The 23,220-nt window shown below is 41.8% G+C and overlaps 1 protein-coding gene across 1 annotated transcript in view; it reads left to right on the forward strand.

Moving 5' to 3' along the window:
• Positions 1 to 23,011, forward strand: part of CPS1 (carbamoyl-phosphate synthase 1) — an 86,945-nt gene extending 63,934 nt beyond the window's left edge. Inside the window, exons 29-39 of the mRNA XM_062506695.1 lie at positions 1,642 to 1,717; positions 4,520 to 4,597; positions 5,568 to 5,675; positions 6,853 to 6,942; positions 8,327 to 8,497; positions 11,187 to 11,261; positions 14,090 to 14,188; positions 19,935 to 19,994; positions 20,878 to 20,990; positions 21,508 to 21,637; positions 22,913 to 23,011. Coding sequence (XP_062362679.1) covers positions 1,642 to 1,717; positions 4,520 to 4,597; positions 5,568 to 5,675; positions 6,853 to 6,942; positions 8,327 to 8,497; positions 11,187 to 11,261; positions 14,090 to 14,188; positions 19,935 to 19,994; positions 20,878 to 20,990; positions 21,508 to 21,637; positions 22,913 to 23,011 — 1,099 coding nt within the window. The remainder of the gene's footprint in view (positions 1 to 1,641; positions 1,718 to 4,519; positions 4,598 to 5,567; positions 5,676 to 6,852; positions 6,943 to 8,326; positions 8,498 to 11,186; positions 11,262 to 14,089; positions 14,189 to 19,934; positions 19,995 to 20,877; positions 20,991 to 21,507; positions 21,638 to 22,912) is intronic.
• Positions 23,012 to 23,220: the final 209 nt, after the last annotated feature.

The raw sequence follows: 23,220 nt of genomic DNA on the forward strand, positions 1-23,220 counted from the left end.
ACGCATTTTATTTTAAAGGAAGAAAAGGAAAAGGGTTTCTTCAGCCCTGAAGAAAGTATCCTTTAGAAGAGACTCTTGAATGAGACTTTTCTATCTGGTCTCTAAGACTTGCAGTAGGGTTTGAAGCAAAGTTAGAAAGCAGTCCTCCTGTCAGGAGTGAAGTTGAGTATAGCTAAGTATAAGCTGAAAACTGCTGCTGATGTAATTCACCTAAGGTTGTTAGGGAACACTTCTTTTAGCCTGTTGTTGCCCCATTCTGTGTTAAGTATTTGCTAATGTGTGTTTGTGCAGGGTAGGGGGTCTCCAGGGAGAAAGGTGAAACTGGAGGATGCAAAACTTGAGGAATGAGAGTATGAAAAACCCTAGCACAGCCTGGCCTCTGTCTGCAGAACAGCAGCACTCCACAGCTAGATTTCTTCATCCTCTGGGCAGATATCCTCTGGCCTTTAATATTGGCCAGTTTGCCTTTCCCCACCAGTTAGGTACTGTGTACACCAGCTCACATCCTCAGTGGTACTACTGACACAAGTCCATGGATTTATTGAACTCTATTGATTTACACCAGCTGAAGAGGTAAATATAATCACCTAGGTAGCTGTGTCTATTTATCTTAGGATAAAGTGACTGATTTATGGGATAGATCCTTCTTCCACTTTTCCCCACAGCCTCTGTGGGCTTGCCCAACAAAGCAAAGGGGAAGCTGGGAATCAGTGGTAGAAATAGGAGATGTAACATCTTTTTAGTAAGATTCTTGTCTTACAAAGGAACTTGAATCTCTTACTCTGGGCCCATGTTCCCCCAGAACCCCTTCTTTGATATTGCTGGCAGTTCCAATTAAAGCAACTTCCAGGTATCCGCTGTATTGTGTCTACTCCCTTAAGGAATGAGATGTTAGGGGAGGAACACAGTGAAACAGGCAGCAAGGAGCAGACCATTTGCATCTGGATTTACACTGTCACAACCATTGCCAGTGACCCATGCAAGCCTCACTTCATCTGTCCCTGAGTGAGTGAGTGAGTGAGCCAGAGTGAGTTAGAGTGAGCCAAGGCTGCTTGGAATGGTCTGCCCAGGGAATGGTGGAGTCACTGTTCCTGGATGTGTCAAAAAAGACTGGATGTGGCAATTGGTGCCATGGTCAAGTTGAGATGTTAGGGCATGGGTTGGACTTGATGATCTTGAAGGTTTCTTCCAACCTGGTGATTCTGTGAATTCTGTGAATTCTGTGCTTGTCCTGAGCTCCCAGCTAACCTGCCCCAGGGGTCGAGTCTGGGCCTTACTGGGGCTGGGTGGCTGAGGAGCCATCTCCCCCAGCTTAGAGGGACCTTCAAAGGCTTGGTGCAGGAAGGGGATTTGGAACCAGTGCTAAGGCTATGAAAACACAGTTCTTTATTTCTCCACTATGGTTCTGGAGGCCACCTGTCTTCTCTAGGAAGGATAGTGGAGAGTAATTGGGTACCATCTCTGCCTCTTTTTGGGTCAAGAGCAGAGCAAGTGGCTGGAGTCAGGAGCTTCCTTGGCTAGTCTGTCATACAGAGGTAGTTGGTAACCTTGTGAACCCTGTGCCCTGGTGCCTAACACTGATCTCTCCTTAGAATTCACAAGGGAAGCTAACCTGGGCTCTCTTCTTTCCTATTCTCACAGTGGGTCTGCAATGAATGTAGTATTCACTGAAGAGGAAATGAAGAAGTTCTTAGCAGAAGCCACCAGAGTCTCTCAGGTACCTCTTTGTGCTGCCACTTTCTTTTGTGCTCCCCTGATTTGTTTCATCTCTGCTGTGTTTTCTATCTCTTTGTTTCCTTATTGTGTCTTCCTCACTCTTTCCCTTCCTTGCCTGGTGAGGAGCTGCTGAGTTTGACTGCTCAGTTTGTTCCCTAGCAGGCTTGGGAGCCTGTGCAAATATCCTTACTGACCCCACCAGGATGCCTGCATGGAGTAGGAGCAGCAGGCAGCTGTTTTACCTGTACATACATTTGTGACCAGTTAATTATGTAAATAGATGTAGTCCACTGAGCTGGGACCCTTCCAGTGGCAGGTTATGCCAACCAGCATAGAACTAGGAGCATCTTTCACTCACCTTCTCAATTGTTTTGCCTGGCTTCTTTGAATAACTAAATACTTCATATTGGCATCTCTTCTGAAGGGTTTTTCCTCTTCATTTTTTTTTTCTTTTCTTTTTTTTTATAATGGTCACTGTTCAGAACAGGGCTGTGGCACCATAAGCACTGCTGTTCCAGGAATCTTGGAGCTATAAATAAATGAATCAAAGAGGAACTCTCTGAAAATGCAACTGGCTGTGGAAGTCAGACATGTTACTGCTTTCTCAGGATTCTTAGGTGGTTAAAGCTTGAACAAGAACAAACCATGAGATTTTTAAGTATATGAGGCAAATAGTGCAAGTTTGACTTTTCAGCAAGAAATGGTGAAAAGAAAGAGAGGTACCTTTCAAAGTAATAATATCCTGAAGGATAGGTAAGTGTGGAGGCAAGGAGACCACTTATTGCCATCTTTGAACAAAGTTTTAGAGGGGTAGTGCAGCTGTTAACTTCCATCAGAAGGAATTATTTAACTAATTCTCAGAAGACTATAGGGTAAACCTGTGGTGGTGTGCCAGGTTCTTAGCAGTGCTGGCCTCCCAAAATGCCAAACTTCCCTCTGTTCTTCATCTGTACACTCACAGAAGCAGAGCAGGCAACAGCCTTAAGCCCCATTCAGTGGGACAGATCACTTTGTCAGGCTCCTGGGTGGCTTTGTGATGGCAGTGGATGCTCTATAGGAGGCTCTAGCCTAGAAAAATGACCCCTGGTCAGCTTAATTTGCTACAACTTGACTGACTTGAATTGAGCAATGCTCTTCTTTGTTTCTGAGAAGTCCCATCTCTGGTACAGGATTTCTGGGAGCTGAATTTGTAGAGTCTAGCCAATAGGTGACTTATTCCTAGGGGAAAGAAAGGGTGTTCCCATGGGATCCTTATGATATCCAGTTCTGCTACACACAGAAGGCACTGCTGCTCTCTGCAAAAATGACCAGTTGCACACCATGAGGTTTTGGGTGCTCTGGTTCTGATCCTGAAGAGATCTTACTCTAGATTTACAGGCTGCTTTTTTCCTAGTGTAGTCAGACAGCCAGGGGAAGAACTTCTTCCTTCATCCAGCATTGCATATTGACAAAAGCTATGGCATAGTTTAAGCCAAGCTAGCAGGAAGCCAACCAGAAGAGAAGCATAGTGTTCTGCTTCTACATGAGGGAGGACTTCTCAGTCTTGTAAAGGCTTTGTGGCCTGGTTCCACAGAAGGTCCCAGTATTAATTATGAGCATCTTTGTGAAACAAGGTCTTAGTTTTTCTGGTTCCAAAGCCTTATCTAGTTCTGCTTCTTCCAGCAGAACTTCTCCATGTAAAGGCTCTGACTTGTTCTTGTTCTGTTGTTTTAATGACTTTGCTGTTTCAGTGTTGTGTCATTATGGCATTTATGTTGACAATAATGTTCAAAACTTCTAGTGCAGGTTGAGACAGATTGAAGTGAACAAGGTTGTGTGCACATATAAAATGTTTGGCTGAAAAACTGCAGCAAGACAGAAAGTAACAGGACACAAGTCACTAAATTTATGAAACAATGTAGGCTTCAGCATTGTCCTTGCCTGTGAATTTACCCTTGCACTGATAAATGGAAGGAATTGTGTCTTATAACTTTTGGAGTTGTTTGGTATTTTTTCAAAAGGAGCCTTTAAAACATGCACAAACTGTCATTTATTTAATTTTATTCTCTAATAAATAATAGACAGTTAATAGTGGATGGGACAAGTAAAATGTTGAGGCACAAAGCTGGCCAGGAAGAATGCAAATCAGGTTTTTTTGGAAAGGATAAAGTATTAGAGGAGAGTGGAAGTGTGTGCTAGCATCCCAGAGACAGGCAGGAAGAAGAGGAAGGAAAACAATGTATAGCAGGGAAGGTAGTGAGAGTCAAGGACAGCTTGTTCCTGGCCAGCTGTAATTAGTGGCAACCTCTCCCTGAGAGATTTAGGAAACCAGGCAGAGAAATTAGAAAGGAATGGATCTGTTGCATAAAATATATTACTCTAAAATAGCAAACAACCACTCTACCAAGTCATTGAGAATGCCAAGGATCTTTTCCTTTATGAAGCACCATGTCCAGTGAGGTGGCTGGGAGGCTCAGACTGAGGAAGAATTGATCTTGGAGTTAAAGGCTGTCTTTAGGAGATGGGATTAGAGGTCATTGGATCCATGCATTTCTTGCTATCTTCTTCGTGCCATGATCTCCATGGTTTTGCCCCAAATTTTGCTGTCTTGATGTCATTATGGAGATCTCAAACTCTTTTGCATCAGTGGTTTTGGGGAAATTGTGCCAAGTTTCCCCCGTTATATCTTTGCAAAGTTCACTTATCTGTGGAAATGAGGATATTAATACATTGGTCTTCTGATCTTTTGCTTCCAAAGTCTCCTAGGTGGTCTACAAACACTCTCTTACAAAAACTTCATAATTTTTTCTTGTCTTGATGGCAGGATTACCCTGTGGTACTCACTAAATTTATTGAAGATGCCCGTGAGGTGGAAATGGATGCTGTAGCCAAAGCAGGAAGAGTAAGTACTTTGCTTTTCTTTAATATTAAACTTGTTTTTTCAGGATCTGAGATCTGCAAAAATGTGTAGCTTGAATGATTTACTATAAAGCCATGGATTCATACAGAGGAAAGAAACAAGAAGAATTCATCTTAGGCTCAAAATGGTTGTGCTTGAAAAGCTCCACCTATCTTATTCTGTACCTCTAGCCAGTTATTTTTCAAGCATTGCTTATCCATGTAAATAAATCCTTTTGAATAGAATTTTTACCAGATTTGCAAATCACTGGCTTCAGAAATTACTTAAATCAGAATTTTATCATGGGTTGTGGAATTACCAGTTATTCCATTTTTTTTTTACAACTTCACTGTGCCTTTCATTATTCAGCAAAGGCAAAAAAATCCCACAAACTTTGCAATTAACAGAAATAGTATTTTTCTTCAATTTTAATTTTTAACCAGGAGACAGAATAACTTTTTTGGTATTGAGATTGCATGCCTTGATGCAGTTAATTCAATTTAAATCCTTAGGCCTGGATTTCCTCTGTTTGCTTAAAACACCACAAAAGAGTGGGGGTAAAATTAAATACCAGTGATGTTAGTCCATGCTTGTTCCTGTTGGGGAATGATGACTTTTTTTGTGTTCTGGCAAGCAGAACTTTGGAAGCTGGTTTAAAGCCTCCTTAGCTTTTACCTTCTGTGTTAGAGGGGAAGAAAGCCTTAGGATCTCCAGGCTGTGGTAGGTTTTATCATGGCTGTAATTTTCTTACCCACAGTAGCAAAGGCACAGACGTGGTCTCCTCGTTCACATGCCTTGTGTCTGCTTCAAGCATATTCTCCTCTAAATTTTGGGAAATTCACTTTTTGGTCCTCCCCCCATGCCATTGTCATTTGGGATACAGTTCTGGTCAGGAGGCTGGGGTGTCCTGGGGAGGAAGGAACAGGTTCTGAGAGGGTGAAATGACCGAGTGCTGTCTCACTGGTGTGTGCAGGTTATTTCACACGCTATTTCAGAGCATGTGGAGGATGCAGGTGTTCACTCAGGAGATGCCACCCTCATGTTCCCCACGCAGACCATCAGCCAGGGAGCCTTGGAGAAGGTAGGTGTTGCACTAGCACTGAGAAGAGAAAAGGAAATGAGGATTTGACTCCTGCTTTCCCTCCACCACCAGTGGAGAAGTCAAATCACCAATGATTTCTTTAAGGCCAGTGTGGTATGTGCAAGTGAAGGATGTCAGAGTGCCCCTGGGATTGCCTTGATTATCTGAACTGTATCCCAGTAATTTAAGCAGTAGATGTGCACACTTTTAGGCCCATAGGATTTTTTTGTTTCCTTGGTTTAGAAGCAGCTTCTGTAGCAGCAGAGGATTGTCTGATTCATACATATGCCATGGTTCTCTTTCCACTTCCTTCTCTCCCACAATACTTAAATGATTCTGTCAGATATATGACTTTCTAGCTGCCTGCTTTTCCAAAAATAGTATCAGGGTGAATGAACCTCACCTAATCTTGACTTTTTCCCCTTTCAAGAATAAACCTTGTGATACAGAGTTAGCTGTTAAGATGCATTTTTTAAATGAAATGTTCCATGCCCCTTTATGTCATCCTGTTAAGGGTTTGCTTGGAAGCCAACAAAAGCTGTAATGCAATGATCTGTGCTCCAGCTCTGTTTCCAAGAATGTCCAAAGTCTTGTTTCTGAAAATAGTCATCTCCTGGAGCAAAACTATTCAAACCCTGGTATTGACACACATGGGAAATAAGGCTTTCCTCGCTTTCCAGTTCCAGAGTTTATCTACTCAGACACCTCCCACTGATCCCACTGTGATGAGACAGGAATGGCGGTGAAAGACTTTTAGGACACTTTAAAAACTGGATGGTTATTCTCAAATAACAGAACATTATTCATTGTGTCACCAAGAAAGGTATAAAGACTCCAGTGTGCAGTGTAGGAATTGCTACAGGGCAAGGCTTTGATTCTTTGTTTTTCTCCTTCTCCCCTCTGCTTTCTCACACACACACAAAAAACCCCTGATTTTTCCTTCTGCCTTCAAATAGCCCTTCAGGCTCTAGGTTACTAGGGAAATTAAACATGTTTGCTTCTGAAATAGTGCTACTACCAAAATGTGGGTGAAGGGAAAAAACAAGGCAGAGAGAGATGATGTTTAAAGAGATCCACAAGTCTAGTGATTTATTGCCATGATGCTCTCTATTTTGTGGAGCTTAATTGTTTGTTCTATATACACACATCTACACTTTTTCAATTTGTTTTTTTATAGGTAAAAGCTGCTACAAAAAAGATTGCAAAGGCTTTTGCCATCTCTGGTCCATTCAATATCCAGTTCCTGGTGCAAGGCAACACCGTGCTGGTAAGAGCTGCAGTGAGTGTGGCAGGGGCCATGCTGTGCTGGGGTGTGTGGGTCCTGCATCTCTGCTGTGGCCAGTGTGGCAGTGGCAGCCAGGGCAAAGAACCTGGCTTGTCAGAGGGTGTGGGTTTGCTCGTGCTACCCTTCATCACACAGCTCTCCCCTCCTGTGTGGCAAAGAGCATCCCCTGCCTTCACAGGGAGGCTGAAGAGAGTCTGCTTGCTTTGTCTGTCAGCTTTGTTTCACTGTGTTTCACTGCTGCTGTCCTTCCCAAAATTATTCCCAGTTTGGAATAGAATGAGCAGCACTGGGACCTGCACCTCATCCCATGTACTGGGTCCGATATCTTCTCTCATCTTTAACTATTTTGATGTTCAATTAAGCCTTCAGAGGGATTGAAAAGAAAGCAAGATAATGTAAGTGTTTAAACCTTTACTATAAGCTATTAGGATGGTTATCTGAATAGTCCTAGCAGCTGTTAGCAACTGAAGTACAGTAGATGTCTGACCCTTTCTGGGTAGCAGTTGGCTTTCTGTTGCTAATGGAAGGAGGTCAGAGGAATGTGAACAGAGTATGACTGAAACAGTGAATAAGAAGAAAACCTGACAGGAAACAGAAGAGATGCATTATTGGTGAAAATGGTTTGGGTTATGAGTTGAGTAAAATGTACTTACTGTTCTTCACCTTTTCTCTGTTTCACACATGGTTATTCAGAAACTCCACACAAGGAGAGAGCAGGGTTTTTTCCTTCCTTCCTTTCCCACAGTGGTGCCTTTCTCTGTACAGCCCCTGCCTTTCAGTTGTGCCTTAACTATTCTTACCCCCTTTCACTCCACTTCATTCTCACTTACAGCAGCTCCTCTTCTGCTCTTGAGCTCCACGGTGGCTTCTCAGCACATTGCAGAACTTCTTTGTCACTTCCTTGGCTGAATGGCTTCCACATGTGAGTGAGGGAAGTCAGTAAGGACAGTCCTGTCATTCAGGAAGTGCCATTAGAAAGAGAAATGGAGACCATGGAGGAACAACAGGTTGGACTTCAAGAGGCTGTTCCTAATGCCTGTGCGTATGTTTTCCATGCCTCTTGCACATGACCTTAGGGTAGAGGAAAGCACATTTTCTGAGTGAAGTCTGGCTTCCCCTCAGTTCTAATATTCAGACAATAGAGATGGATCTCAGCTGAAGAACAGGCTGCTTGTATCGCAGGCTGGCCACTCCTCATCCCTCTTCCCTGTTTCAAGAATGATCCCAATTTCTGTGTTTCTTGTTTGACAGGCTGAAGAATAGGACTGCCAAGAGGACTCAGGGCTGATTTCAAAAAATATGAATCAGTCTATTTCTTCCCTGCACAGTTCCTGACCCTGACATTTCTCTTTTTTAATCCCACCAGGTGATAGAGTGCAACCTGCGGGCTTCACGCTCATTCCCCTTTGTGTCCAAGACTCTGGGTGTGGATTTCATTGATGTGGCCACTAAAGTGATGATTGGAAACCAGGTTAATGAGTCATCCCTCCCCACAATGGAACATCCCATTTTCCCATCCAGATATGTTGGGATTAAGGTATGGATTCCAAGAGAACCACAGAAACCCCACCACAGAGCCAGGACAGTTAGTACTTTAATGGCCAGGGAGAATAATTTACTCATTGGCCAAAGACCAAATTGACCTTACGTAGGTTCTGTCAAGATAATCCATTTGGGAACTTGAAAGAAAAATCAGAGGAAAATTATCCAGTGAAACCAAATCTTCCTTTATTTTTAGCATCTAACCCACTCTGAATCCTGTCTATGAACTGCATAATAAATTCACACTTGCAGAGTTGAACACTGAAATTCAGGCTATTTCATAAGACTGTGTAACACACATGTGGACATGCTCAACTTTGTGTTACCCCCCACATTTTATCTGCAGGATCTGGGACATGGGCTGTCAAATCCACATAATCCCCTTTATATACACCACTGGTTAAAATAGGGGTGAAAGTCTTGCATCCCTTGATCTCAGTAAGGCCAAGGTCTTACTTTCCATAATTACTAAGCCTGTATAGAACCCAGCATAATAAACTGTGAGGTAGATATTTTTGAATGCTTAGTGGAAGGAAAAAAAAAAAGTATTGAAGCTCCCAATCAGAAAAAAATCTAGAATAGTGGTGCAGAAAATCCAAAGGATAATAAGAATTGTGTATACAGAAACTTTCAAGCTTGAATAGCTTCAGAGGAAGCAGAAAATATCTAGCATCTTTCTACTAATAAAATGTTCAAAACTATTAAAATGCAAGCCAAATTTGTGTCCCAAGCCAGTCACTCTAGATACAGCTTTACATTGTATTTTGATGCCACAGATAGGCATTATCTAAAATTCAAACTTGAGACTATTTTATATTTTATTTTATTTTATTTTATTTTATTTTATTTTATTTTATTTTATTTTATTTTATTTTATTTTATTTATTTTTATAAATTTCTACTATTCAGACCTGGGGCTTCAACACTGTTTTTAGCTGAACTGTCAAGAGTTTTGTTTCTCCTGGGAATGCTGGCTACAGAGCAGAAAACTCAGCTTTATTCTTGAAAACTTCCCCACAAAGCTTTTTATACTGCTTGCAGTCTGTGTGGATTTGTCAAACATAAAAACCTGCTAGCACCTTTGGAAATGCTAAATTTTGAAAAATATTCCAGTTTAGCCTGTTTGTTGTTATTCATGCATCATATTTTCTATCCTCTTACAGTTTATTGCTAGTAGTATTTGCATGGACACAGAATTCTGTTTCTTCAGCAGTTCTTAAAAGAAAATACAAAATTCTTTTCTTCTTTCTCAACATGACTGCTCCTTTGTGGATTAGAGCACCACTGTTGAAGCTTTAGTGACTGAAATAATATCTTGCCATGTTTGCTTCCAGACTGGTGCAAGTATCAGGGCCTGACCAAGATTAAATCCTTGGTAGGGAATGACTGAATAAATTTGAAATAAAAATAGGCTTAGTTGCAGTACCAGAGTCTGCTCCTGATGATGCATTTTTATGTTCATGGCAGATAAAAATTAGGGAGGTGGTGGAAGGCTTTGCTGCTTGTTACTTTATTTTAATGTACATTAAAATAATCTGTCTTGTCTGCCATATCTCCTCTTGAGTTGGCCTCTGTAAAAATTTTACTTACAGTGGGAACAAAACTGATCTAAAAGTCACAAAGGCACACGTCAAAGACATTTCTTGAGAAACCTTTTGAATTTCTCCTGCCTCATTTTAACTGGTCATTGTTCGGTGTCATGAGCAGCAGCTGTGTTATCTTCAGTGTTACCTTTTGAGGCCTCCAAGGACAGAATTATGACTTCAAATTTAAAAACAGATTTGTTTTTAAGCAGAAACCTTACTGCATTTATGGAAATACCATTAGTAGTTTAAGATGTGGAGAAGCCCTACAGAAAATTACTTGGTGTTAGGAAATTTTTTCCATGTTTATTACATGTGGTCTTTGTTTTTTTTTTTTAACAGAGACCTTCTTTTGCTCCCTCCCCTCCATGTTTCTTATTTTAAGATCAAATTAGGCAAGAGAACTCAGTGCGGTGATCTAAGTCCTCAGATGATGATAATAATAATAAAAATAATAATAAATTAAAATAATAGTAATTTAAAATTAAAATAATAATCTAAAATAATAATAATATTAATAATATTGTGATCGAGGGCTTCAAATTAGCACATAAAGAAAAAAAATTACAAATATGTATTTCTGGGTGGGGGACAGGGAAAATATGAAAATAATTAGTGAAGTTTCATCTTGTTTGCACCAAAAAAAAGTGCATTCTTGTGGAATAGTTTTATCTCTGCAAAGGACACATTTCATGGAGAACAGCATTCTCTGAAAAACCAAATGGATTCAGATAGTTTCTATCCTTGTTCCATGAATGAAGTGTTTCACAGCTTTTTTGTTTAAAATCATGCTGATAGTGGGCTAGCATTGATTGATAATCTGCCACTGGAATGGGAGCAGGGTGCAGGAGTTAGATGATTGATTTATTGCTGGAATACATGGTTATTTATCCCAGTCCATCATCAAGATGATGGAACTACTTTGACAAATACTCCTTTGCTTATCTGCCTTGACCACTGCTTTGTTTTTTTTTTTTTTTGGTTTTTTTTTTGGATGGAATACTGTCTCTTTCTCTTACTTCCAAGTATAGCTGGAATGTTTATATTTTTTTAATGGTCCAATTTTTATTTTTTCTCCCTCCTTCCTCTTTCTTTCACCAGGCCCCAGTGTTTTCCTGGTCCAGGCTGAGAGATGCTGACCCTGTTCTCCGATGTGAAATGGCCTCTACTGGGGAGGTATCTTTTAGATTTACTCTTTTTTTTATTATTTTTTTAAAACCAAGTTGACTTTAAACATCATGAATCTTTGAAAGATCTTATTACTGCCTGAATCATGATGGCATCTTTTGCTTCTTCAGAAAATTGAAAACATCTTTCTTAGCTGTGTTTTACATACACAGTGTCCTGGAAAACCCAGTTTTTTTCAGCCACTGGATGTCCCTCTTTACCTGCATGTCAGCTCCCTGAGTTGGACCTGGTCGGTGTGACAACCTGAAATGAGTTTATCTCAGAGTTGTTGGGTTCTGGGGGGCTGTTTTATAACTTGTGTGCTTCTGGACAGACAAGTGGTGACAGCTCCCAGCCCCATGGACTCTTGCCACAGCAGTGACATGGAGACTCCCAGGCACGAGTGGCTGGTCTTGGGATGTGCCAGTTGCTTAAAGGCAAAAATGGGTGATATTTTCTTGTTGCCTGTAACCATCAAGGCACCTCCCAAGGTGCAAAATTGAAGACAGAGGCAATAAAATGTGGCGTCTGCAGGGTGATCCTGGGCAGCTTTCCCCACTCTTTGTGCAGCCAGGCTGTGAGGTGCTGCTGGAATGTCTCCAGGTGTGGTTATGGCATGCTGTGAGGGCACAGGGCTGGGCATCCTCAGCATCCTCACCCTCCCAGGTGCCCATCCACATCACCTGAAGTGACACTGACTCACGTAGAGCAAAAGGTTCTTCATGAATTATTGCTGAGCTGCCAAGGGCACCCACAGATACGCCCAAGTGGTCTTTACATTTTATGTGTTCTGTTGCTTCTGGAATGAATTACAGTAGAAAAAATTATTCTGGGCCAGGATACCCTCTTGGAAAGTGATGCAACTCTGAGGCAATTTGATCAGACTCCAGTCTGCTGGACCATTACTAGGCAGGTAGCAGAACCTGGGCTGCTCTGTTGGGTGTGAGCTTGGGTATGTTAGAAGGAGCTGTTTTCATTAGGGAAAATTACCATTTTTATATGAAAAAGTACTCTACCCAGATACAAAGAACAGCCCTAGGTCTCCTACATCTCTCCTTTAAAGAATTACTTTATTTTACTCTTCATAATGTGCTGGAAATCAGCATTGCAGAAGATCTCCATTCTGTATAGTTAATGGGCAGAAAAAAGTCGAGTGACTTCTGTGACTTCTTGATTTTCAGGACAAAATTGAATACACAGACAGCCTCCTCATCAAAAAAAAAAAAAAAAAAAGAATAAAAATGTAACTAGGGACAAGAATTATTTTTCTGGGCTTTATACAGAGTTAGAGATTACCATGGTCATAAAGGAGGGATTATTAACTTTTATGAGTTGGAAAGATCCATATTCACAAATGCCATAAAGTGTGACAGTTATGAAAGTCTTTCTTATAGTGAAGTAAGGATAATAACTTGCTTTGGGTAAAATGCTCAGTTATTCCTCACAGACATTTATCACACACATGACTTGATCTGGGCTTGAATTTGTCACATCTGTCTGGCAGAGATTTATTTTGCTGGAAACCATGGTTCCCACAGCAGGAGAAGGCACAGTGCTGGGGGTCCCTTTAGGGGCTGTGGCTGTGGCCATGCCATAATGAGAAACCTTTCCTGCAAGAGAGGGTCTGTCTGTCTGTCTATCATCCTAAAATGTCCAGGAATACAGAATACACAGATAACATAGAATATACATACACTGTATCATGTTGTCATGATTTCTTATCCCTTCTCTTGTGAGATCTTTGTTTGTTTAGTGGTTCTTTTTTATTATTATTATTATTTTTTTGACTTCAGCAGATGTGGCAAATCATAATTTATTTTTCATTAAATACTGGTTTCTGCTCACCATGGTGAGACCATGAATGTGAGGGCTCACTCTGGGATGGGAAGGACCATAAGAGGACAGTGGGAGAGCAATTCTCAATCAGCTCCTTTATCCCATCTGTTTATGTTGGTAGATTTGTTACTTCAAAGAGAAAAATCAGTGACAATTTCTGCTTCTGATTGTTTTTCAACAAGTGGGGAGCTGACCAGAAACTGGTTTTTTTTTTTTTCTTTTTAAGCTTTCACAAAAGCTCACACATTCCTCTTTTTGTTACCAGAATTCCAGATTTTGGTTAGGAATTCAGTTCAGCTCTTTTAGAAGATTTTGATCATAAGATAGTCTGTAAGCAACTGAGCTCCACATCCAGTTCTGAATGCTGGAAAGCTGCTAAATGATTCTTACTGGTTTCTTCCTCATCTGTTTCTTTAAAATTATAATTTATTTAAAATAAATTATTATCAATTGGCCTGATTGCTTTGTTCTTAAGCAAATACTAACATTTTACTTGAATTTTGTTCATCTGTGGGCTTTTAATGGAAAAGCATCTTTATATCTTTCCTTCACAAGAATGCCAGGAGTACATGAGAGCACAAACACTGCCTTGCCCTGTTTGCAGGCACTCAGAGGAACAAGCCTGTGTGCACAACTCTCACTGGTGTCTAAGCTTCTATAACATTAAATAATTTCCAGTGCAATCCCAAACACTGGAGCACAGGCTGTGTACAGCATCCCAATAACTTAGCAGAATCAACTGTTACTCCTCACTGTGCTGTTTGAAACTAAACTGTTGCTTATTCCTCCATTATTTCTTCATTAAAATGATGGGATTTGTCTGTGATGATTTTCTGATTTATTCCCTTCCACATGCCTGCAGGCTCCATGCAGAGCAGTCTGACTTCTTCATGCAGAAGCACAAGATCCTATTTGAAAATGTCATTCCTGTTTCTTTTTAAAGCAGTGGTTTGGGGTTGTTTTTGGTTTTCCCCTCATGCATTCTTTGTGCCTTTCTGCAGGTTGCATGCTTCGGGGACGACGTGTACTCTGCTTTCCAAAAGGCTCTGCTTGCCACAGGGTTTAAATTTCCTAAGGAAGGAATTTTGATTGGAATCCAGGTGAGTCCTAAAAATCAAAGCTAAGGAAGGACCAACACAGAGGAACTCATTAGCTTTTGCCTTGTTTTCATTCTTGTGGCTTTGTGGTTTAAATGTGTTCTCTGCATTTCATCCTGGAGAGCAGTAAGACAGTGAGGAACAAACACCACGGAGGGATCTTTACTGGATTCAGTAAGGCTGGGCTTGTGGGTTTTCCCTCTGTCTCCTGATCGTTCCTACTGGCAGCTACAGAAGTTTGCTGGGGGAACCCTTGGGCACGGCTGCAAGCAGAGACCTGGGGTCAGAGAGCTCTAAGACAGATTTCTGGGGGAACAAAGGCTGTAGATGGTCAATTCAGAGAAACTGAATCCCAACCAGAACCCAGAGCTCCCTCTGAGCTCCCTCCCAAACAGGAGCCCTGGCCATGTGGCTTTCCAGTCACATGAACTCCCTTTATCTGTGCCCTGCCTCTTTGCCCTTTTCAAACCCATTCTCCTCCAAACCTCCCAAGTGGGGAGGCAGTTCCCATGCTGCATAGCTGGATCTTCCATGAGGGCACATTTCTTTCCAGAGCTGTAGCATCACTGGGAATGCAGAAAAGCTGGTTTTGTTGGGGTGCTGTGGGCTGGTTATTGGTGTAATGCTGTTGGGCTGTGAGGCTTCCTCAGGTGTGGCACTGTCACATTCCTCTCCTCACTGGAGCCACCATGGGAATGTACTTGAGTGCAGTGGGGTGAGGGGTTAAAGGACATCAATCTGTCACCAAAACTGTGGCAATGGAAGAAATTCTCCAGCAACATCTTGTAAGTGTTAGAGAATTAGAGTACTTTATTCTGCAATAGAAATCATTCCATCCACACTTGCCCAGGTTGTACATTGGAAATTATTCCATTACACAGAGTTCTTTACCAGACTTTTCACATGTTTGTACATAAAAACCCCAAAGAAATTCTCAGTCATTGGTTCTACACTACACAATCTTTATTATTCAGTCTTCTGTTTGTTATTGATTCCTTCACCTTCAGTGCTGATCTGGTTCTCATTCTTTGGTTCTCTTATCATTCTTTTCCCAGACCAGGTGGCTCCAAACCACACCAAGGGGTCATTTCTGTTAATGTCCATTTATCTCCTCTGTATCTTCTGGTTACTTCCAGTCTGTAGGTGTTAAACTCTCAAAATCTAGGAATGTTCTTTTTGTTGATAGAAGCCCATCAGATCTCACACAGTGAAACTCAAACCCCTGGTGAACAGTCTTTTGAAGAGAAACCCCAATTCCCTACCCATTTGTCAAAGGCAGACAGACCCCTGACTAAAAGTTACTTTAAAAATTTAGCAGTTGTATCATTTTCAGGAAGTCTTCACCCTGCTCCCACTTTTCTGCCATGAGTCCTTTCCCTGTTTGATGACTGTGCACAGCCAGTCTTGTTCCCTACCCTACAGCTCCTGTAAGTAACTCGGAAAGGAAGAGCCAATGCCACATTTTTGTAGGGATGTTTCTGGTTTCCACACTTTGCCAGAGCTACCTCCTTTAAGGGATTACCTCTGCAGACTCTGCAGGTCCTCTAACTCCATGCTGAACTAGAGCTTGGACTTTTGGTTTACATCTCTTGTTGTCATCACTGAAAGTTGGTCTGTGTGACAGAAAGTTTAAAGGATGTCGTTATGGGAATGCTCTCCAGTGCAATGGGTTCTGCAAAGAGCCTTTAGGTGAGGAAGTTCCCCATGGGTTTGCCTTAGGGACAGCCCTGCCCCTTTCACAGGCCTGGATCAGCAAGGAGGTTGTGTGTTTCAGGATGAGCAGGGAGCTAAGCAGAAAACAAAAAAGTCGTGGCTCTTTATCATGGAATAGTTACTGACTGCATAAAGTGCTGAAATCAGAGACACTTGTAAAGTTTGGGATGTACATATGTTCCTCAAAAATTCAAACACTTCCAATACATCTAGAACATTCTTGGGCCCCATAAAACCGTCTGATTGCTTCCTGCCATTTTCATGTTGTGCTTGCAATAAGCTTATCCTCTACATGATTGCATAAAGCTGATAAAACAAAACCATAGAATAGATGAATTTGCCTGTGACACAACTGGGGTGTGAAAAATGTCTTGGCTGTTTGTGCCAGCAGAGGATGTGAAGGAAGTGTATGAAAAGCAGCCAGAAAGGAGCATGACTTCTGCTAACAAGGATTACTGCTGAGTCCTTAAATGTCAACATATATACACACATCTGGAGATGGAAGCAGTTGCTCTAAGTTACCTCTAATTAGCAGAAAAATTGCTTTAACAAAAGTGTAGAAGTTCAGTATGAAACGCTGGGCAGTTGGTACTGTATGTCTACTGTATATAGTGCATATTTTAAAGCAGCATTTAAAAAAGGAGAAAAGCAAAGCCAGGAGGAGAAAAAAGGGAGAGAGACCAGTGTTTAGAATTTAGTGTGTTTTCTGGATAGCAGCTTAAGAGGAGTGGGCAGAGAAAAGGTAATTTTAGCTATAGAAAGCATTTATGTAAGTTCTGTGTCAGTAGCTGTTTAACTGAGTGAAATGTTCTTTGTACAAAGGTGTTAAGAAAAAAAAGAAGTGAAAAATAAGGTCAAAAGCTCTACTCCACAAACCTTTTAAAAGTAGTAAGATTCTGTCTGTCTTTTTAATGAGTGTTTTACAGTTCATTTTCTTGCAAAATACACTTAAAAACATCAGATCAATCGCTTAAAGATCTCTCTGCATCTCAGCATATTTCTTCTATAATTAAACTCCAAGTCAAGAGGTGTGAAGTCGATTCTGAGAACCAGGCATAACCCTCTCCCCAGTCTGGAGATTGTTACTTTTCAATGATCTGCTTTGAAACACAAGGGAAATAAAGCCCTGTGAGAAGGGAAGGTTGAAATGTTGACCTTCACCTGACATGTGGGCTGTAAGTGGTCTTTGAGTATTTGGCTGGAAAAAAAGGGGAGCCCCTCACTGCAGAAACAAGAGGCACAAGAAATGAGGCATCAGGAGGGCTGTGAGCACCAGCACTGCTCTCATTTCAATCACAAACATGAACCCACCTTCCCCATACAGGCAAAATTGTTGGGGTATCCTCACAGGGAAATACAGTCTCAGAAGGACAGATAGCACATAGCCTTTCTTGACCATCACAGAGTATTTTCAAATGACAGGATGATCTCTGCACCCTGTTGTGGTGCTCTGGGGGCTGATCACTGTCAGGAGCACATACACAAACCCCCTTGGCTGTCTCCAAGGAGCTTGCTGTGATTCACCTGCAGTGGATGATGAACTCAAAGCACACCCCAGTTCTGAAGGCTTCATTGCTTCATGACTAGCACTTTGCTCTGATTTTTAGACTGGAATTTTATCTATTGCAGAGAGAGAAATAAGAAGCAAAATGGTCTTGAATTCTACTTCTCTCCAAAGTAGCTAGGCTCATATTTCAGTGATTTGGTATGCTGCACATTTATACCTTTGCTATTAATCATGTTGAGGTTAGAGGACACTGCCTTTTTGAAGGTAAAAGTCAAATAGATAGAGTTAACTGGAATAGAGAGGGAGATCTCCTTTTCCTTGCAAATGTTTCTGGGGTGTTTTGCCAACCAAGAGTCGAATCATACTGCTGTGATCTGTTGTCCAAACTGAGCCCAGTATGCCCAGGCAATGAACCCACCCTGCTGGGGAGCTTCCAGACTGGTGTGCAGTTCCAGTGGCAATCCTCCTGGTGCCATGCTGGGCTGTGGATAACCAGGTTATCACCCACAGGGTCAGGCAGGTGAGTGCTCCTTGATCTCCAGGGGACAGCAGAAGCCAGGTTGGGCAGCTGGTGGGGACTGGGAAGCTGCTGGGCTGTCCTTCAGCTGTGAGCACTCAGTGACACTGCACGGGTCAGGGATCCCCAGGATCTGAGAGGTCTGATGCTCTCCCAGGGTAGATGGAGTACAGCTTCCCATACTAGACAAGTGAATCTCTGGCAGTTTATGTGAGCTGATCACCTACCTCTTCCCACAGTCTGGAGAAATCTGAGATGCTGAAACCCTGAGTTGGCCATTAAATAATTTGTATTTTATGCAAAAGGAGTTGAAAAGCTAGGTTTTTCTTTCCTGATTGGGCTATTCAATGGTATCTCTGGGATGGAGTCCATCTGTCTTGCATTTATGCTGGTGACCACAAGATGCAAAAAGCATGGCTAGAGTATTTTATTTTTAAATCCTGGTGCTCCAATTCTGTTGTTTCAAGGTAACCTTCCCCCTTGGCTCCTTACATACTAGAATTTTTGCATCCTCCACAGTGGTTTGGATACAGAATTCATGATTATCACAGGAGATGGGTTGGCTTCATTTAGAGCTGGATCTCAGTGAGAACTGATGTAGCTGTATTGAATGAGCTAAGGATGTAGCCCTTTACAAATAGGAAGGCTTGCTGGAAAACATGAGGGGTTATAAGAAATGGAACTTTTCAGATAAAGAGGGGGGAAAAAAAGCAATTCTCCTATAATAAATACCTTCCACTAAGTAAATCTGCTTGTACTTTTCACCTTTAGTAACTAATGGTTTCTTACACAGGTTATTTCAGCCAGCTTGTAAATCTGAGGCTGCTCCGATGCAAGCTGACAGCTGTAATTTCTTTTCATAGAGAGGCTGTTTGATGTGTCACAAGTGTTCAGCACATGTTTGATAGAAGTTTATAATACTATTGTGAAAGCCAACACCCCTGACCAGAAGGCAGAACCATTCTCTCTGACTGGGAAGCTGCCAACCCTGTCACATTGTATATTTATATTTTCCAGCTAATGTACAGAATGAGATGGCTTTCAGGAGTGCTCAGAAAAAAAACCCAACCTGTTTAGTCGTTTTCTTCTTAGGAAACTGTTGACCCTTCAGGATATTGCTGTCTCATCCATAAAGGTTAGGTTATCAGTATCTCCAGCAGGAACAAGGGAGCTTGTTATAATCTTACTTGCAAATGTGCCTAAGACCAGACCAGGCTGAAGTTAAAAGCAAGGTTTGGCTTGCCTTGGCAGTGAGAAGGGTGTTTGTTGCATCTGATATTTGCATTGCTGTACCTTCAACATCCCAAAGATACTTAGGCTGATACTCCTGCTCACCTGGTACTCTTAAACAGCTTGTGCAAACCCAGATGTCTACAGGAGGTTGTCATGCCTTTGTAAATGATGTTGAATCTGGATATGCATTATAAGACAGTCTTTCAAAGGTGCTGTTAAGTCCTTTCAGGTCCTCGTGGGAATAGGACATCCCAGTGTCCTGACTCTATTTCCATATGCCCACAGGACTTAGCAATGAACTCACACATGCACAAGCTCTTACTTGTATGAATGTGCCAACAGAGCATTCAAAGACACTCTGAAGCCCATCCATATATCTTATCTGCCAGAAAAGAAAGCAAATGTTTGAGCAATGATTGAAAATATATTTAATTAAGAACTGAGGAGACTCTAGTCAGTGTATTTGAGAAGGCAGTTGCCCAGATATTTAATATACAGTAGTAAATCTTTACTGGTTGAAGTCTGACTTTATATGGGAACACTTAATGTGGTGTAACAAAATATGTTTTAGCTCAGAGTGACCTGGGCTTCAGAATCCAGCCAGTTATCTTGGGAATGGTGCTGTACATGCCCATGCAGACATTTCTGTCCATGCACACACTCAGCACAGAAAGGTGTATTAGCCTCTTAGCACAGTGTGGAGGAGCTTCATGTTGGCCCAAAATGTACTGTTCCAAATCCTTCTTTTGGTGCTATAGCTAAAAAATTTCCTTTTTCAGAAGTCCTTCCGCCCCAGATTCCTCAGTGTAGCAGAAGTACTGCATAAACAAGGCTTCAAGGTAGGTGGTTCCACTTAGTTAAAGCTAGAGAGCTTTCAAAATCTCAGATGTCCTCAGCCTGCTAGAGGAACGTTGGGGTTTCTTTGGAAATAGAGAAAAAAGGGTGTTTTCAATGTGCAACAGGGATTTTTAGCTGAGTGATCCAAAAAGTCAGCAGGTACCACCCAATTAAAAGTTTTTGTGATTGTTTAATTGAGCATGTGGGTCTGTTGTGAGGGCAGGAACAATCCTGGCTCTGCCAGAAGACTGCAGCTGAATGGACAGTATACACTTCCCCAGTTTCTCCAAGAAACAAAAATGCCAATAGGATGTCATGTATGGCAGGAGACAAGGAAGGGAAAACCTTTTTTATAGAGTAAAACTGGATAGTGCTACATTTTCATTTGCAGATACATAAATTTTGTGGTGTTTACATCACTCCTCTGTATTATTTTGCAACCATATCTCTATGGAAAAGCAACACAGCCACAGAAGATTGGAGAGAGATCTACTTTTCAAAATGTAGCGCTAGGCATTATAAAGAAAACAAACGTGGCAAAAAAAAAAAATTCCAAGTGATTGAACTTAAGTCCTATTGAAAGTCACAGGGATTTAGGTTTTCCAAAGCCACTTCACTGCTTCTGGAAGTGCTACTACCATTCATTGCCTGTCATCCATCAGGAAATCCCAGATAACAGAAAGTTGGGAAGCTCATTCTGTGTGTTCTCTGTATGTCTCTCTATATGGAGAGACACCATTTTTATGAAAAAAGGCCCTCCAAATCAGCTCTGACAGCAAGGCTGTGTGTTGGGTCAGGCCCACATGAGTTCAATGAAAAGTTTTGGTATTGTGAAATACATAGTAAATAACCTTTTTTTTTTTTTTTTTTTTTCCCCTGGGACAGCTTTATGCCACAGAAGCAACCTCAGCCTGGCTCAATGCTAATGGCATCCCAGCAAATCCTGTGGCATGGCCATCACAGGAAAACCAGAGTCCAAGCCTCCCTTCAGTCAGGAGGTAAGAGAACCACTCACCTTGTCACATTTGTGTTTACAATCCAGGACAGCAAATGCAAGGGGCAAATTGCTGGTCCTGTTGAGATCAGTGGTAGGGATTTAATAGGACTTTGAATTCAATCCAAAAGTTTTGGTTTATCTGATTGTTTCTGGAATTGCCACAGCAGGGAGGTTTCAGCTTAGCATGGCTTAGATGTATTGCTCTATGTTGTATTTTCATACAAAGATACATGAAATCTGAATATTTAGCCTTTTAATGACAGCAGTCATGCCTTTAACAGAACTGTGCTGAGCTGTATCAAGGCTGAATATTGCTTTGCATTGCTGACTGGAACTGAAACAAGTCCAGAATCCTGAATAAAGCTTAGTGCCTTAACCCCTCAACCCTCCTTTCCTGAGCAAAGACTAAGCTCAAATGACATTTTTCAGCATTGTTTAGCTGCTTGCCTGTGCTATTCATCAGAGGTTTTTATTAGGAAGGACACACTGTCACACTGTCTTGTGCATTGTTTCTTCAGGCTGGTGAGTGATGGGAAAATAGATCTGGTGATTAACCTGCCCAACAGCAGCACCAGGTTTGTCCATGATAATTATGTGATCCGGAGGATGGCAATTGACAGTGGGATTGCTCTGCTCACTGACTTCAAGGTACTTCCCATATTGTTCTTTCTCCTCTTAGACATGAGAGCCTTCAGAGCTTCCAAGCCCTTGTGACCATAGATTCCTGTCTGTTTGAACCCTCATTATCTCTGGCAAATAATGTATCTGAAAGTCATGACAACACAGTGGTTTAAATATATCTTCTTTTTGCTATTATACAAATGACATTGCTCTGAGTAAAACCAAACCAAATCAACCCCCCCAAAAAAAATACAAATTCTGAAGTCCTGAGTCCTTCACTGTGCAGCTGAAATTGTTGCTGCACTGTTTACACTTCAGAGCAAACATCTCACACAGGGTTGCATGTAACATCTTTAAATTAGGCATGGGAAGCACTTTTTAGTGGAATATTATCCTGGCATGGTCCTTAAACCTTACAGCAGGATGTAGTTGTGCTTTCTTGAATGATCCTTGGGGCAGTCTGGTTCAGAAGTGCCATCCAAGTGGAATTGCTGCCTGTCCTGTTGTAGTCCCAGCTGCCAGTCCTTATGGGTTTGTAGCTCCTGAAAAAACCCCTTTCCCACACTGATGGGTGTGACATGAACAGATATTAGGTAATGCAAAGTGGGACTCCTGCTGCCAGCAGTACCTTGCCTCCCTTTGCAAGTGGCTGTGACTGCCACAAAAGAGCCTCATCTGCTTCTCATCAAGCACAGCAGCCAAACTCCCACTGATTTGGGTGGGCACTGACATGGAACCCAGTGGCTTGAACTGGTGTCCAGCTGTTCAAAATCTTCTTCTGTGATTGGAGTGAGTGGAGAGCAGGGAGAATAACAAGCTAAAGGTTCATAGGATAATGGCCAGACATGATTAGCAGAAATGGGGAATTGAAGACACATCCTTTGGCTACTAGAAAAACATTCTGACAATCACAACAAGGGTCCCCATCCAAAATTTATTACCACAGCTGCTTGATGCCTTTCACTGAATTGTTTGGATTGCAGAGTTTTAATCTCAGAGTTTGAGAGAAAAGAACAACCCTGGTTCTCTTTACATTTGGGCTGTAGTGGAAACAGCTTTCGTGGGACAGAGCTGTCTTGCAAAGGAAGCCTGGGCACATCTACAGCTCTCCAGCTGGACACACAGGCTCCAGAGGGCTGGAGTCAGCTCCTGTGCACAGTCACCTTGAAATTGGTATTGATTGGATGAACTCAAGGGCTGGACCTGCACCAGGAAGGTTCAGGGTGACAGAGCAGAAGTGTGGAGCCTTCTCTGTCATGCAGCCTTTGCAATACTCAGTCCTCCTCTGCTTTGTATTGACAGGTGACAAAGGTTTTTGCTGAAGCTCTCAAATACTCTGGAAAATTGGACTCCAGGAGTCTCTTCCACTACAGACAAACTGACAATGAGAGCCCTGCATAGAACTCTCTCCAGCCTGCAATCTTACTGCTTCTGGTGCCTTGAAAAAGAGTGGACTTCAGATCATCCACCTAACCATCTTTCCATGTATTTTGCTTTTGTTTGATCATTTTCAGCCTGCAGATTTGATGGGAGAAGAAGGCTGTATGTGTGTGTCCTAGAATTGCTTCCAAGTTCTGCTCAGTCCTTCAGGCTATTATCATTACTATTTT

Source organism: Cinclus cinclus, chromosome 21 (assembly GCF_963662255.1).
Source record: "Cinclus cinclus chromosome 21, bCinCin1.1, whole genome shotgun sequence".
Lineage (NCBI taxonomy): Eukaryota > Metazoa > Chordata > Aves > Passeriformes > Cinclidae > Cinclus > Cinclus cinclus.